The sequence below is a fragment of the Chenopodium quinoa genome, unplaced genomic scaffold (assembly GCF_001683475.1).
Source record: "Chenopodium quinoa cultivar QQ74 unplaced genomic scaffold, ASM168347v1, whole genome shotgun sequence".
NCBI lineage: Eukaryota > Viridiplantae > Streptophyta > Magnoliopsida > Caryophyllales > Amaranthaceae > Chenopodium > Chenopodium quinoa.
Window position 1 is genome coordinate 3,068,169 of NW_018743050.1, and position 17,092 is coordinate 3,085,260.

Sequence of the window (17,092 nt, forward strand, 5' to 3'; positions counted from 1 at the left end):
ATGTTAATTAAAATTACGCACATGAAATACTTAGAACTTTTCGAGTCTCATCCACTCATTTTAAATCATTGCCGAAACAAATTCAGGAATTAAAATAGAAATCCTCCCCAGCGAAGTCGCCAAAAAACTGTAGGGAATAATTTCAAGCGTTAACCCCTAGCTTGAACCCCACTGTGATTATACACTTAAGTACGGTGGCGTCCAAAGGGAAAGAAGATAAAGCAAAAGAGTCGCCAACAAGTTTTAGGAACTTGTAAACCATTCACGAGGTGAAGGTTACACCCCTTAACGATCCAAGAGATCGTCAACTCCATAAGGTCTAGAACCAAATAAGGGTTCGGGGATGAAGGTACAAATCCAACCTAAAAGAGATTGAACCTGCCCTAATAATAGGCCTCTACTTTATTCTGATCGTATTCATGTGCGCTTTCTGACTAACATGCAATCAATAGGATTAACCCTAAACCTGTTTATCTATGTTGGTTGAATATTAATGCACAAATAAATCTAGTATTCGCGATCACTTGAATTTAACCAAATTAAACCTAAACAAGATTATTAATTATCTTATTAAGCGTGATTACAAGTACCAATTCCCTTTAAACATGCATAAAAAGGCGTGATCAAGCAATAACAATAAATATCAAGCAACATAATAATAATCATAATAATAATAATTAAAATAATGATGATCATAACAACCATAATTAAAATTAATATCATAATAATAATTATAACAATCATAAAATTATAATAATTAATTATAATCATAGAAATAAACATGTTCATGTTAAAGCATAATAAAAATAGCAAGACCCTAGGCATGATACTAACAAGATTAATAACAAACCCTAGCATGTCACTAAGCAATAAAAATCAAATCTTTAGCCCTGACATGATACTAACAATCATAAATATTAGGAAGAAAATAAAAGGCATCATAGCAATCATATTTAATATTAAAAATACCCTAGACATGATACTAGGAATCAAAATAACAATCTAAACATGATTTCTACATCATAACATCAATAAAACCATTAAAGTACTTACTTAGATGCCTCGTACCTCTTTCTAATAACAAAATACACACGTTAGTAACTTCAAGGAAAATAATAAACAAACAATTAAATTAAATAATTGAAAGAGAGATTTGGGACCAAACCCTCAGAAATTAAACCTTTCACGTCTAGGGCGAAGGCAACTTCGAATATGGCTAGGTGTTTCTAAATCTAATGAATGCGGAGTTTTGTATTTGAAAAGCGAGTTTAGAAAAAGAGAAAGAGAGAGATGGGTGCGAGAATTGATGAATGAAAACTCGTTGTATGTGAATGTAGATGAATGTTGATGAGAATTGGTGAATGAAAACGGAGTTTTTACGACGTTATTTATAGAGAAAATCAGTCAAAAAGATAAAATTATTAAAACAGAGCATTGGCGCACAGAAAAACGAACCAGCGCCAACGCTGGCTGTTGGCGCCAGGCGCCAGGCGCTACAGCTGGCGTTTGGCCCTTATTTCATAATTTCACGCGTTTTCTAAAATCAGATAAATATTGCCGTACAGGAGGATAAAATCGTATCTTTCCTCAAAAAATGCTCTTTGATTTTAATTAAAACTCTGAAAAGTCAACAAAAATCAATTTATCAATGCTAATTGAATTAGGAATGAAAAGAACCTTCTAGAAGAATTTAGAAGACTAAAACCATTCCTAATTGCATTAGAAATGATAAATCATATTAGGCCCTCCTCTAGATCATTGGGCCGTATATAAGGCTCAAACCGGGCCCAGTTTAGTAAATTGGCCATAACTTCCTCAGTATTCATCGGAATTGGGCTTATAATACATCGTTGAAAAGCTCTTGTCAAGCCCCATCCAACTACACTACTATTGGACCCATATCATGGACCAACCAAACTGGATTGGCTGTTTTCTTAAAATAAGTTTTCAAAAACAGAAAGAAGAGAAAAGAAATTAAAACTATCCGCAACACTAAACTTTCCGCACTTTCACTTTATTCGATTATGATTCGGCGCGAAAGGTACTCATCACTGGGTTTGGTTTTGGGGAGACACATTTAGGTGTCTACAGTACAACAATAATGGCGGACGCAAAAGCCTAAAAGAAGCAAAGTTCGAAACTGCAGTTAAAAAAAAAGAGAGAGAGAGACAGAAGAAGAAACAAATTAGTAAAAAATTAAGAGCGAAGAAATAAAAGAGAAAGGCGAGTATGGCAGAAAGTTGAAGCAAAAACGAAGACGAAGAAAGCGGAAACTTACCACAACAATGGAAGAACACGAGCACCTGAAGATGAGAAATAAAGAGCGAAGATTTTGAAGGAAAAAAAAAAGTAATAAAGAGGGGAAGATGAAAAAATAAGGGAAGTAAAAGAAATGAGTTAAAAGCGGGGGACAGTGAATTTAATACGAAGTAAAGGGCAGGTAGAAACGAAGCAAAGCCAAACAGCCATGTCACTTCAGTAAATTCAAAATGACGGCCTGGATCATCAACACATGTCCCACTCATGCAAATACTGTTCCCGCAAAAAAAAAAAAAAAAAAAAAAAAAAAAAAAAAAAAAAAAAAAAACACACAAACTTCAGCGGGAGTGATCGAAATTCCTCTTCGCGAGCTCGTCATTTCTTAGAAAAAGAGCCATCTTCAAAATACAAATGGTACGATAACATAGCCACCAAGATCAGCACCTGACCTCCCAAGTCTCCAGGTCGCATCAACACCCTAGAGACTTGAGGGGCTAGGAGTGTGCAGGTTAATTTGGCTGGATGACCCGTTGAGCCACGGCCGGTTAGGCTATACGCTCAGAATAGCTGGCATGAATAAACCTCACTCCATCTCTTGAGGGGCTAGTTGTAGCAGATAGCTCCTGCTGAGCTATTCCTTTCAACTGGGCTCAGTTAAGAAGACTGTACCTGCATATAAAGAGTCGGCATGAGTGACCTCATACCACCTCTTGAGGGGCTAGTTGTATAGGATAGCTCCCGCTGAACTATCGCCCAGCCCTCAGGGTGCGCACTCACTACCGAGAAAGTAGCTAAGAAGGGCTCTCCAACCCGATGGAGTCAGCCCGCAGGACTGACCAGGCTGGACCCTCCATAAAGTAAATAGTACGCCTATAAATAGAGGGTAAGGTACAGCGGAAAAGAGGTGAGACACTCAAGTTATTACACTTTCTATATCTCTCTGAGTACACTTTTTCTCTCTAAACACTCTCTAACTTAAGCTTCGGAGGGGGGTTCCTCGAACCACCCCCGAGGGCAGTTTACATGTGCTGCCATGTGTTGGTTGTTGACGGGACCCAGCTCACCCAGAAGAACCCTTGGATCCACACCTGGAACATATATATACACTATTGTATCTATAATATAGCTATAATGTATTTCTTATGTCGTATCTCTAAACTATAATGTATTTTTGATGTATCTATAGTGTATCTATAATACACTATTGAATTTTTGATGTATCTATTATACACTTTTGAATTTTTGATGTATCTCTACTTCTCACTTGCTCACAATAAGCATGCTTCATTCTCACCGGATCCTAACCCTATCTCAAATTTCAAAACAGATCAACCAATATGCAACATGAGTATAACTTTTGATTCCTACAGATGAAGGGCCAAATCAATATGTTTTGTGTTTAGCAATCACATATACTTGTTTAATCCCATCAATATTCATGCCTTAATGATGTTATGTAAAAAAAAAATTAGTTTAGTAAAAATAATTTTAGTTTAGTAAAATTCAGTGATTTGAAAGAAGAAAATATAATTGATAATCAGTAAAAATGTATGTTCAGCAAAAATAATTTCAATTCAGTAAAACTAATTTTAGTTCAATAAAAATAATTTAAGTTCAGCAAAAAAATAATTTCAGTTCAGTAAATATAATTTCAATTCAGCAAAAATAAGGTGAGGTGAACGGGGCCTAATTGATTTCATGACTAGGTTAGTCCCATGCGATGCATGGTTTTATAATAAGAAATGAAAATACAATTTCCAAATATCCATTATTTTCATATTAAATTAGGAAAAATCAATTAAATTATATTATTAATTATTGTTAACAACTACTCGTAAATAACTAAATAGCATAATGTATGTAGATACCTAATATTTAAAATTCAATTTGAATTTAATTTTCAAAGCAATGTTAAATAGGGTAGCTCAAAAAGAATATTAAATAAGAGAGTGACACGTAAACAGTGATGACATTAGCGGTCATTACTTTAGTAATATTTATAGATAGATAGATTTGTAATAATTCTACTGTTTTCTTAGTTGCATCACTAGATTAGTACTCGTGCTTTGCATGGTGGTTGATTAGTAATTTTTCTATAAATATTTATCTTTTGTTATTTATAACTTTCTAATATGATTTGGCTCGTTATTTTTTAAAAAAAAAATTGTTATATAAATATATATATAAAAAAAACATGTACTTACAAAAATTAGTTATAAAATGTTGCATCATAATGTAATATTTACTATGTTATTAAAAATATACTAAAATGATGGTTAGATTAAATATATTAATGTTGTATAAATATATAATTCGTTAAGCTTATACGTTTAGAGTGGAAGTTAAATAAATGTGTATTTACTATTAAAAAAAATTTAAAAAATGTGTATTAATTTGTTCAAAAAAAAAAAAGTGTATAATCAGCTATCAATATCTATGTCTATTTAATATTGTTGTATTATGAATATCCAAAAGTAGTGTGGAGTATATACAATAATATTGATGTCAAATTCAAATTTCACACCTAATTGGTCCTAGTTTCTAGCTAGAAAAGACAAAAAAAAAAAAAAAAAAAAAAAAAAAAAAAAAAAATGGTGACATCATAGGTAAAATTTGGAGGGAAAATATTTTTATGAGAGTTTGACACGTAAGCACTTTAAAAAATTAATGACATCATCAATGTTTTGTTTTGGTAATAGTTAATAGATTCCATTCTATTCCGTGGTTACACATATTTCACAATTTTAGCCTTGTTTGGTAGACAACATAAAATGGAGGAATTGAAAATTTATGGAATTTGATAAATTGAAAAGTTGTTTGGTTGACACATAATAGCAAAAATAAGGGAAGTAAAACTTCGTAAAAATTTTCAATTCTCACAAAATGTAAAAATTTACTTACCTAGTCTCCCCTAGGTAAGTTGTCCCTCATTACTACTCAAATACGAGTAACTTTTAGACATTCCCTTGAATTTGATTATGAAATTTAATCTCCATATATTAGAAGTTCTTGGGAATTTTAAATTTTCACTTCCTATGTTAACCAAACGACCCCTTTTTTGTGATTCATAAGTGACAAAATATACAGTCATGTAAATACCTATCATACTACTCCCAAGTCCCAGCATATAGTTTCAAAGATAACAACTTTTTATACAAGTACATTCTATTTTTTTTTTTTTCCTATTGAAAATATGCAAGGCCCAAATATAGAAAGGTTGCAACTAAGAAATTCATTACAGCACCATAGAGAGTGAGAAATGAAAGTCTAACCAACCATCAAGCAACCTTCTCACGTTCCAGAAAATAGACTGAATTACAATTTTCAATCTGCTGACTACAACAAAATTTGCTGAATCCAGAAAAGACATTTCATTTCCAAGGATACAATTACTCATCTGCTGACAACAACAAAATTTGAGTAACAACCTCCTTTACTTTTACCTTAATAACTAGAGAAATTTTTGTGTGCAATTAACATTCCACTTTTATACCTTTGCAGTTTTTACAACAGAATTTGACTAAGCAGGAGCATCTATTTTCATCCTGAAAACCTAAGGATTTCTCCACAAGCTAATTTTTAAGCTTGGAAAGTGACTACCTCAAGTGTGCAACTACCTTCGAGTCGTCGTACTACCCATTGCTTTACTGAAACTTGGTGGGTGGACAACTACCATTTTCGGAACTTGATTTATCTTTCTGATCCTACTTTTATGCACAAACATAGCCTACACAGGCCAGACCACCCCCTCCCTCGAAGTTGTTAGCTTCCGAGATGGCTTAGCCAGAAAAGTCATGAATAACGTGACCTCCGAAAGGCATCCCTTGTGGTATAAACTGATGCTGAAGTTGCTGCTGAGTAGTTTCTGAACCATGCCGCAGACCTAGAGTAAGTGATACTGCACCTATTCCTCCTAGTTCAAGCCCCCGCCTTTGGTAAGGCAAAAACCCGATGAATGAACTATCAATGTTTGTAGGAACTTGGTGACTTTCAAGCCTCGAGCACTTTTGATTTTGAAAAAGCTGTTCTGTGTTTATTGGCTCACCTGTTGATCTTTCAAGGGAGCTTGATGGTCCTAAGCATTCCAGCTGCTTATCACATACTGGATTTAAAGGCGACGGTTTGCAGCCTGATTGATTAGCTGCTGTTGCCTGTCTATTTTTCTCAATGATTGACATTACGCTGTTGTTTGAATTGGGCTCAGAACGTGACGAGCCTTTGGTTTCAAGCATGTGTATTTCTTCCACCATAGGCTTCCACAGCCGTACTCGAGCATTAATGAACCAATTGGATACCTGCACACATTTTTGCATTATTAAACATGAACTAATGCAAGCCACACAAGAAGGAAATCACAAGCTTTCTGTATACTTTGATTAGAAAAATTGAGTTTCTCAACCACTATATATATATATATATAGATTGTATTACTTCTCCAATAAATCTATGAGTCTTTTCCTATACATCACCTTTGCAGTGTAATTCTAAACAATTACTGATTTGAGAATAGAAAATATTAGAGATTTTTAGAGAAGAGATGCATCTTCACTAGTGCAAATTACTTCCACATCTCACCTTAAAGTGGTTCTTCATGTAAGGCACTATAAATTAAGGATATGTCTAGATGAATTTGTTGTGTAAAATTACGTTATCTTATCCTTGTGCTGAAATACCTACACCTTATAAGAAACCAGGCCATAGGGGCTTCATTTTATGGGATGGTCAAGTTTCCATGGGAATAAGAGAATTATTAGTACATAAATAAGTCGTAAAGAGACAAAAATAGGGGGGTAGCCAAAAAACTATGTTTTTGAATGAGGGAGTCATAAGTTTACCTAAGTTATTAAGACTCTACATTCACATCATTTTGGACCAATAATATATATATATATATATTAAATGTGAGTAATATAGAAGTATATTGCTAACACACAGTTCAACTAATAAACACTAACTGTAGGATACCTCCTCACCTGGTTTCGAGTCAAGCCAGTTTGGGTAGCTAGCATTTGTTTGTCATTGTCCGTTGGATACCTGCAAACGTGCATGTTGAGGCCCCTTGAGCTCAAATACTTTACAAATGAAACTTATAAAGATGACAGAAGATGGGGCATAAACTCACGGGTGAAGAAAATGGTCAAAGAGCCATGCTCTAAGAATAGAAACTGCACGCTCCGGAAGGCCTCTCTGTGGTCTCCATACATGGCTTTGGTGACCCACTTGACCCGTTCCACCAATGGCACCAGATCTGACCTTAGCAAAATTCTGATCATATCTTAAACTGCTACTACTGTCACCCCTGAGAAAGCTGGTAGGAGAAGTTAGGTCCTCGCCCAAAGCTCTCTTAATGTGCTTGAGTTGGTCTGCAATTGCATTCTTCAGACACCTGAAATGCCTCGAGATAGTCTTAATTGAACGTGAAATGTAGGGTGTCGCATTGCTGAGCCCTGGTACCGAATCAAATGCTGAAATCACCATCTGCATTTGTTGATGATATTGCTTGTGTCGTTTGCAAACCTTTAAACATTGCATGAACAAAATGTTAACCAAATAAGTAAAATCCCAAAAGACAATAAACACTTTAGCATTAGCCAAAAGAACATTCATGATGGATGTTTACAATCCCAAAAGACAATAAAAACTTTAGCATTAGCCAAAAGAACATTCATAATAGACATTTACATTTTTGTTCAAGTCTTATCGGTAGATTATTGGAAGATAAGACAATGATAGCTCTAACTTAAACTTCACATGTTTGAGACAATTAGTTGTTATCATGCCACAAACAACTTTGTACATCTTATCACCAAAAAAAAATTAAGCATGACTAATAAGATTGACACCAAAGGGTCTAAAAACTTAAGCAAAGTTGTTGATGATTTAATTTTGCCCATGCTACATAGGTAAGCTAAAAACTTCTAGTGTGATTTATACCATTAAACTCTGCATCTCAACCAGATTATGTAAATTAGAAAGATATCTAAATCCAACAGAAATTCGAACTACGTAGAGATTGATGGTCCTGAGACCGTTCAGTAACTTTTCAATGGTCCAGCAAACCCCACAACAATTATTAAGTCGATGATTATTAAATTTCTCCAGAACTCTTTAAATTAAAGTTCAAAGCATGCAAAAGAAACAAATTTAAATAAACACTTTTCACTAAAATGATGGGGCCTTTAAGCAAAACTACTGCTAAAATACGGAAGTAAGCAACAGCTACAAATTTGGATGTGTTACATATGTAATAAACAAGTTTAAAAGGAGACTTTTGTATTAGAATTGATTGTCATATATTGTTAAACCAATAACACAGCACGAAAGAAAGTCCAACCTCGTTCAAATCCCTAAAACTTGCAAATTCAACAAAACATTGAGTAATTATGAGCTAATAAAATTACTAAAACACTCAATCATACATATAGATATGCCAATCAATACTCAGATTCCGACTTAAAGACCATACAGTTGGTCAAGTAATCAAGTTATAGAATCTTTAGAAGAGGCACACAAAGTCAAAAATAATAGTTTGAATATGAAATGTCCAGTCAAATACTTTTTGTAAAAGTAACAACTACAAGATAACTAAACAAAAGGTTCAACAAAATAATACGTTGCCATCAAATAATTGACAAAACATTTTACTAACCAACAACCAATTTACAAAGAACAGTCTAGATGAGTACGTAAACAACCAAATGACGTAGGGTTGGAATGCCCTCAGAGCCAGGAAACAAAGCCCTCCCAATGCACGCATTTAATTTATTGCTTATGCTTAATTGACGTAGCAGCTCGAATACTGTTATATTTGACTATTTGTAAAAACCTTGCATATTACACAAAAAATTGCTTTACTTCTAGACATAAACAAATTAGAACATTGATCCAAAACAAGTAACTCTTAAAAATGTTATTGGTTAAGCAAGCCATAACGGAGCATAATAGATCATCATCAGAAGCTAATGGTATAGCAGAAATCATCCTTGCTACCATGTAGGTGGAATTATTGTTTACTTTGTTTAACACTTCGCATAAACCTAGTATCACAAGCTTCATATTGCTTGGTTAAGGGTGTTTTCAAAGTTTGATTTCTTAAGATAATAGGTTGGCTTGTTGGCTAATTAACAATGAATTGAACATCATATTTTCAATATCCAACACCAAAACTGCCCATGATACTTTTTTCCTTACAGGATGCCAACATACAAATACCTTCATAATCCGCCATCTTCATGGAATATAATGTGCAAGGATAAGAATAAGAAGAAAGTGGTTAAAGCTACAAAATGACCGACAACAACTGTAAAATACATCAAGCCTAAACCCTTTAAGTTTCTTCACTATATTGCATGCATTAAGAAAATCCATTTGGGAACTCATGAGCAAATAATTCACGAATTAACTCAATAACCCAAATAATAAAACTCAACTACATCCCACAACTTTGCCCTCTTATGTTTGTTGTCCTTTCAACCTTCACTGCCAACAAAACCTAAAAGAACGCAATAAAAGCCCCAAATTTTTGCAGTGTTAGTCATATTTCAATATCAAGTAAACCTTAACAAACCACGTAATTTTAGAAGAAGTTCACCCTGGAGTTTCAAGAAATTCCACAAAAAGCCTGACGGGTTGAAGGGAAAATCTATGTTACTCGGACTCTTTCATTTACCTCACGTGTCCGTGTCGACACGACTCGTGTCGGGCACCGACACTTGGACACTTCATTTTTAACTAAAAACACAACTTTTTTCAAGAAAATGGGCGAGTCCGATGCTTGAACACCCGTGTCTAAATTGACACTTCATCCGAGTCTAAGTAACAATGGGAAAATTGAAAGTTGTCATAGTAGTTACAATAAGTTCTAGTACTTATTGTACCTAGTCACATAGCTTGGTTTTTGAAGCACTCGGCCAAAACAGAAGAGGCTGATCACATAGATTAGTTTTGAATCCACTTTATAAAATTAAAATTGCAAAACAAATGGAAAAATGTTAAAAACACATATCCTAAGCAAGCAAGGCTGCTTGATGCACAAATTGAGGACCTCGAGGTCATTAACCATTTTGTTAGGTTTTGTTTCAGCCTCATCTAATAATATATTCTCAAATCATCACAAATTCGTAATAATATTTACTTTGAACACAAAATTACTGTACATGTTAGGCAATCACAAGTTTGAGCACAATGTTCTCCCTCTCCCCTATTTCATCAAACAAAAAAGCATAAAAATGAAATAAAATTTTGTATTGAAAATTCAGCAACAGTAGAAAACTGTTACAAGATAGTGTTAACAAGTTTTTTAGTAGTGCTGAATATATTCCAACAATTATTAAAGGGGTAGAAATTCTCCTTTCAAATATTCTTAATGGACTATACCCTTCAAATGTTGATTACGTACTCAAATGATATAATTTTAAGACAAAAGTACCAAATGGAGGCCTAAGACAAGCAACTAAAGCATTCATGATTTAGCTTCGATAAGCAAATATAACAAGTTTCAACTTTTTTCAGCCAAAACAAAAAAGAATTGTTTGAATTATTATAAGAAGTGTAACTTGTAAGTTATAATCATAATCTATTTAGGAACCCGATTCTATCATATTATAATATTTGCTAGGAACCAGTTGCAAATTGTAAATCATACCTAAATGCAGTTTGGGCAGATTAACCCTTTAAACCATTGCATAAACCGAATAAAACTTTTCAATCCACTACCAAACTAAGAAAGATAACATTCCATGATAACCATATCTGATGCAATTTAATAATTGTGCCAATTTGATAGAAGCGATTTAATAAGAAAACAACACCACAATATTCCTATACTTAACCACATCTGTAGGTTAGATACTAGAAAAACATAAAATGTCATTTATAAGTATGTGGCTGATTCTTTATCCTTAATATGACAAGATAATTCCACTTACGAAACATTCGAAGGAAAGCATTACTGTATACTCATGACCAAACCACAAAAGGCAAAAGTAGTACAACAGGAATTGACGAGAAAATTTGGAAGCAAACCTCCAAAAATATAAAAAGTTCTAGCATATAATTTGCATACTTTCATTGTATATATCATTTTCCCTTTCAATACTTTATTCAACAACAGACATGATATATGTCACCTTTTAGATTCCAAACATAAGCAGAAACAAAATTAATTATGTCGCGGTCATGCTTTAATTTTACATTTGATCAAACAAAATTAAACAATAATGCAATGGATTTACAAAACTATTACACCCTAGCTAGCATGTCTAAAAGCACAAATGGGTGCGAGGGATCTTAATTAGAATGAAATGTTCAAATCATGTAAACACAAATATCATAAGAAAAAGACTATTATCCTGCATGGACAATTTGGAGCGGAGACCGAACAAAGATTATGTGGACAAGGAGATTTTTCATTTTTTAACATAATTATTTTATTAGAACAAGTTAAAATCATCAACAAACAAATTTTAGCTTCTTTAACAATGAATTTATTAAATAGCTTATGAAGCTGGAAACATTCCAGTTTTGGATAATATGCAATTATTATACTCCAACCTCAAGCAAATGAAAGCATAGCATACATATTTTGAAGCATAAAAGTTGTTTTCAATAATCAAAATTATGTATAGATAGACATAAAACATGTTATAAGTTGGGGGCAAATCATAATAAAACTCGCTGAAGGAATACATCTTCCATGCAGTGTACACGAAAAAATTGTTTTCTAATTAAACATGACAAAAAAAAAACAAAAAAAAAAAAAAAAAAGAGATCGATAGCCAACCATCGCTATTAATTTTACAAGTGGGAGCCGGGATAGACATCAGTTTGAAACAAAGACAAAATCAGTAGGGAAGAAACAGGTAGTTGAATTATCAGTTTATCACAACTAGTATTTAATAGATTTATCCAACTCTCATTGGTTCATTTTAACTATTGTAAATATTGTTGGTACTGTAGGCTTACAGCCCTTCAAGATGATAAACAAAGATTGATTTGTACTGACCAAGTAACCAAAATTTAAACCATCAATATTTCATAACCAAATAAAATCATCCCATCAAATACCAAAAACTTTAGTCTCATTTCATAACTATAGTCCGGATAATAATAAATACATATATATTTGAGGCCAATAATATTTCACAGACTTAACAAAACATGTTGTAAGTTAATTAAAAAGGAAAATTTTCAAAATTTATTAATGATAACACTTGTAATAACTTTCACATAATTTGTATTGTGTATTTGTGTACCTTATGTTACGACAAAATTTATTAATGGTAACACTTGTAATAACTTTCATATAATTTGTATTGTGTACCTTATATTACGACAAAATTTATTAATGGTAACACTTGTAATAACTTTCATATAATTTGTATTGTGTACCTTATGTTACGACCAACATTAATAGTCAAAGTTGACAAAGTTTAACCAAAATACTCGGTAAAATGTACACTATTTCTTTGTGACGAAACAAGTTGGAAAAACATTGGTAAACTTGATAATTCACAAGAGTAACAAGTCCAACAATTGAAATTAAATTGTGTACGATTTATTAAATAACACATACACACATTTTACATGCACGGAGATAATCATATATTCTTGAATATAATTATACTTAAAAAAAACAAGAACAATAAAACATTTAGAAGATAAACAAAATTATAAAGGCAAGGAAAAAGGAAACAAACCTTTTCTTGCATGTGAAGAAGTTTAGCTTTCCTTTCATGGCAATCCGGCCTGTAAGACTCACAAGAGGAACTCTTACAACTCAATTCATTCGATCCATCCATTTTCGAGGCCACGACAGTAGAACAATCACCCACATTACGACTCCTCGAAATCGTTAAACTCTGATCATTCTCCACTTCTTCACCCCCTCTCGATAAACTAGCAGCACTAAAGAACTCATCCAACATCAGTTGAGCCGGCTTCAAGAACTTAGAGCTCTTTAATATAGCTGCATACCCGGTAAATGGCCCGAGTGGACCGACATTTCGGTGCACCTGAATCGAGCTTCCGGCCACATCTTGAACCTGATTATTGGTATTATTATTAGCAGTACCACATTCTAACGTGGCAGTACCACTGCTCATAGACTGCTTAACAACAGACAATATGCTACCGGACTCGAACGGCTTTAACTCCGGGGGATCACCTCCTAGATGACGATACTCACATAATTGATTCGACGACAACGATAAAGACAGCCCTTGGCCGTGAGGATGAGATCCAACATCATTAGACTGATTAACGAAATTCGAAGGAAGTAAAGGGAGTTCATTACTCCCACCATTATTATTATTATTATTATTATTATCCCCCCAACTTTGATGAACATTACAATTACCCTGTTGATAAGAATGAATTTCATGAGGATGATTTTGAGTTTGAACCATAAACTGCGGTACAGCAGGCGAAACATGCCTCTGTACCCAATTATCATCACACCTCGGCGGCGGCAACTGCTGAGGGTCGCACGAATCGGAGCTCGAAGGGGTTACGAATCGAGTTGGGTGGATGTTAGGAAACGAGTTCGAGGCCGAAGTAAAACTCAACATCTCCGGTGACGGTAAAAGCATCATCATAGAAGAAGTAGTAGTGTTACTATTGCTATTATGAAGGTGATCAAAACTATTCATATGTTGAAGTTCGTCAAGATGTTGAACTCTAAGCTTATCTCGCCGCCGTTGTTGAGCCACGTGTAACTCCGGCATGAAATTGTTGCTCATTTCCATATCAGTGAATTATAGTAACTGATCTTCTCAAATGTTTAATTTCAAACCTTCACAAAAAAAAAATGTGACAATATTGATAAGAAAAAAATTTAAGAATATTTTTTAAAAAAAGAAAAAAAAAATAGTGGAAATGTAATAGAGAGAGAAAAAACCATAACAAAGAAAATATCATAACATCAAAGAGCTATATCATCCACATAGTACAGCTTTGCTGTCGGCAAGCTAATACTCCTAAAACCACAAAAATAAAATCATACCCATTTTTTTTAAAAAAAATAATTGAAGAAAAAAAAAAACTAAAAGGCTTCAACAAAGGTAATAGTGTAAACAAAAAAATAGTCAATATTTCTGAAAGAATACTAATTAACCCATCATCATCATACCAAAAACCCTAAATTTTTTTCATGCTCTATTTTTTTTTTTATAGTTAGAAAAAAAAAAAAAAAAAAAAAAAAAAAAAAAAAAAAGTAGATCTAGTTCTAAGTTCTAACGAACGTAATAAAGCTCAACAAATCAAGATAATAACAGTAGCTAGAAGAAAGAAAACCTGATGATAATAATGATAATCCTAAAAGCAAGACACTCTCACAATAACTTATTATTACAAAAGAAATAAAACTCGATGATAATAATAATTTAGTATGAGACGATCTCACCAAAGCCGAAAAGGAAGAGAAGGGGAAAGGATAACGTACCATGGATAATGAAGAAAAAAAGAGCAACAGTAAAAGAAATTATATAACTGTATATAATCTGAGTTAAGCTTGTAACAGTAGTGACAATGGAAAAAGAAAAGAAAAATAGTAAATTAATTTTATTTTATTTGAGTTTGTTCGAGAAAATCGAAAATGGAAATGTCAACCACACGTTTCCTAAAACAGGAAAGAAATAAAAGAGAGAGAGAAGTGTGAGTTAGGCAGAGAAGAGAGAAAGAGTGAAAGTGAGAGACAGCACGGAAATGTTCTTACGCTAACTTTGCGTTTTAAAGTTGAGGCCGACACCCTTTCATTTTTTTTCTTTTATTTTCACCCTTTTTTTTTTTGTTCTTCTTTTATTTACCAAATTGTTATATTACAACTTTTTTTTTCCAATTTATGTATGTACTTTCTCCCGCTATGATGTTGTGTGGGTGGATCCATTATTTAATGCTCTTTGAAAATTTGAATTTAAACTTGAGCATCTTATTTATTTAAATTAAAATTTAAAGACGGAATGAGTAGAATCAGGCAAGCGCAAACTTTGTTCTTAAAGCAATGTATAAAAAATATCTTGAATCAATACAAGTCTGTCACAAGTTCAATACGATACAAATTGGTGGATAATCAGTTGTATATGAGCATAATTTTTAAATGTTGACACAAACTTGACATGAACACAATAGGCAGTGTTTATTTGTACCAATTTAACAAAATTACAAAAGGGGAACCATGCCTGGCACAACAAATTGTCAATCCACGCTTGGGCTTTGTTTGTGATACATTGGCACAATACAATTAATTTTTGCTCACTTTAGACATAACTCATTTAGCCACAAGACACGTAGGCCTAACACCATAATATATCAAATTTAACTAAATTACTCTTCACATGAAATGTACTCCCTTCATCTCATAGTTCGTCTCGTATGCAAGGAGTGTGTGTTTATTCCCTCTACTCATGAATACTTGCAAAAGTTTGAGTAATAACTTAAATGTTCAAATTGCATTACACCCTCATCTATTTCAAAATAATTATCGCGCTCATATGGGCATAAATGTATAATGACATTTGTTTTCATAAACAAGAAAAAAAAATGTTCAAGGAAATACTCTTTTCATTGCCATTCGATTGACATATTTTCTTATAGAGTCATCTCATTTTAGTTGACACACTTTTATTTTTTAAAACTTAAATTTTTATTTATAAAAGAACTAAGGTCTATTCACATTTACTGAACTAAACTGAACTTATTGTAGCTGAACTGAACTTAACTGAGTTGAAATGAATATTTTATGAGAGAAGGAAATTAAGATCTAAATTGAACTGAACTCCTTGGACCTCAATTAAATTAAATTGAAATTAAGCTGAAGTAAACAGACTCTTAGTCCAACAAGTCTCACTTTTTTCACTCTAAAAGGGTACCCGATTTGACTTTTTTTTTGTTAACCCTTTTTCACTTTTTTAAATACTCACTTGTCACTAGTCCCTTTTAATAAATCAAATCCCCATCTTGATGAAGCCATCCCACCCATATTCTACCCTTTGGAGAATAACTATAATTACTCAGCCATTTCCAAACTTGGAAGGAAAATGAAAGGTCGTGGTTAAATACTTCCTCCGTTATTTTTTACTTGATTTGCTTTGACTTTTACACTATTCATCACCCTCTCCTTTGACTGTCTTTTGTGAATAATATGTAAGGAAAAACATACTCATATGTGATCGTTTTGAATTTGTCTCAATAAATAATATCATAATATATAACTTTTATAATTTTTACTTATGGAGAAATAAAGTTATTGATCGTAATACATTGATAAGTGTGATAAAAAAAAAGTTGAAGTAAAAAGAAACAGAGGAGGTATAAGTTTGAGCTGCACCCACAACCAAAAAAAAGAATCCACTTCACAAGACTAAATGAGTTTTCATGCCAAAATTATATGGCTATAGGAAGTTTGGCCCCTTAAGCTTATAAGTGTTTTAACTCTCTTAATTTTTATCAATGTGGGATGCTTGCGTGTGTTATTTGGTAATAATATACTTCAATAGTCATCTTCTCCCTCCCTCCCTTATTTTTCCTTCCCTCCCTTTTTCCTTCACTATTGATATCCTAACAGAGTGAAACGATACATAATTAAATTTTGGAAAAGAAAACGGGGTGCAATAAAACTATACCCCAAATAGCTAAACCTAATTTAGGTTCCGTTCTTTTGAATTGTTATGATTTAGCGACTGTTCTCATACGATTATTTACAGTTCAGTTCAGCTCTAATAAGTTCAGTTCATTTCAGCTTCTAATTTATTTCTCTTATAAAATATTCAGTTCAAATCAGCTGAGTTCAGCCAATGACAACGGGCCCTTACTCTGCTCTACTAACTACTCCCTCTTT

The 17,092-nt window shown here is 33.1% G+C and overlaps 1 protein-coding gene across 2 annotated transcripts; it reads right to left on the reverse strand.

Moving 5' to 3' along the window:
- Positions 1 to 5,408: 5,408 nt before the first annotated feature.
- LOC110730933 (BEL1-like homeodomain protein 9) lies at positions 5,409 to 15,332 on the reverse strand. 2 transcript variants are annotated; one of them, XM_021910773.1, is made up of 5 exons: positions 14,699 to 15,325; positions 12,957 to 14,050; positions 7,382 to 7,776; positions 7,233 to 7,293; positions 5,409 to 6,554 (listed from the first exon to the last, which is right to left on the reverse strand). In XM_021910773.1, the coding sequence occupies exons 2-5, from the start codon at positions 14,001 to 14,003 to the stop codon at positions 6,039 to 6,041; spliced, it is 2,019 nt and encodes a 672-aa protein (XP_021766465.1). In that variant the 5' UTR covers positions 14,004 to 14,050; positions 14,699 to 15,325; the 3' UTR covers positions 5,409 to 6,038. The 2 variants fall into 2 exon arrangements, with proteins under 2 accessions (XP_021766465.1, XP_021766466.1); XM_021910774.1 differs by having other exon boundaries at positions 6,290 to 6,554; positions 7,225 to 7,293; positions 14,699 to 15,332.
- Positions 15,333 to 17,092: the final 1,760 nt, after the last annotated feature.

What these genes read in the sequence shown, in the direction of transcription:
- LOC110730933 (XM_021910773.1), bottom strand. Translation starts at nt 14,003, where the DNA reads ATGGAAATGAGCAACAATTTCATGCCGGAGTTACACGTGGCTCAACAA. An exon ending in TTCTTCACATGCAAGAAAAG is followed by an intron (nt 7,777 to 12,956) that starts GTTTGTTTCCTT and finishes CAATGTTTAAAG; the next exon opens with GTTTGCAAACGACACAAGCA. An exon ending in CTGGCTTGACTCGAAACCAG is followed by an intron (nt 6,555 to 7,232) that starts GTGAGGAGGTAT and finishes AAATGTGTGCAG; the next exon opens with GTATCCAATTGGTTCATTAA.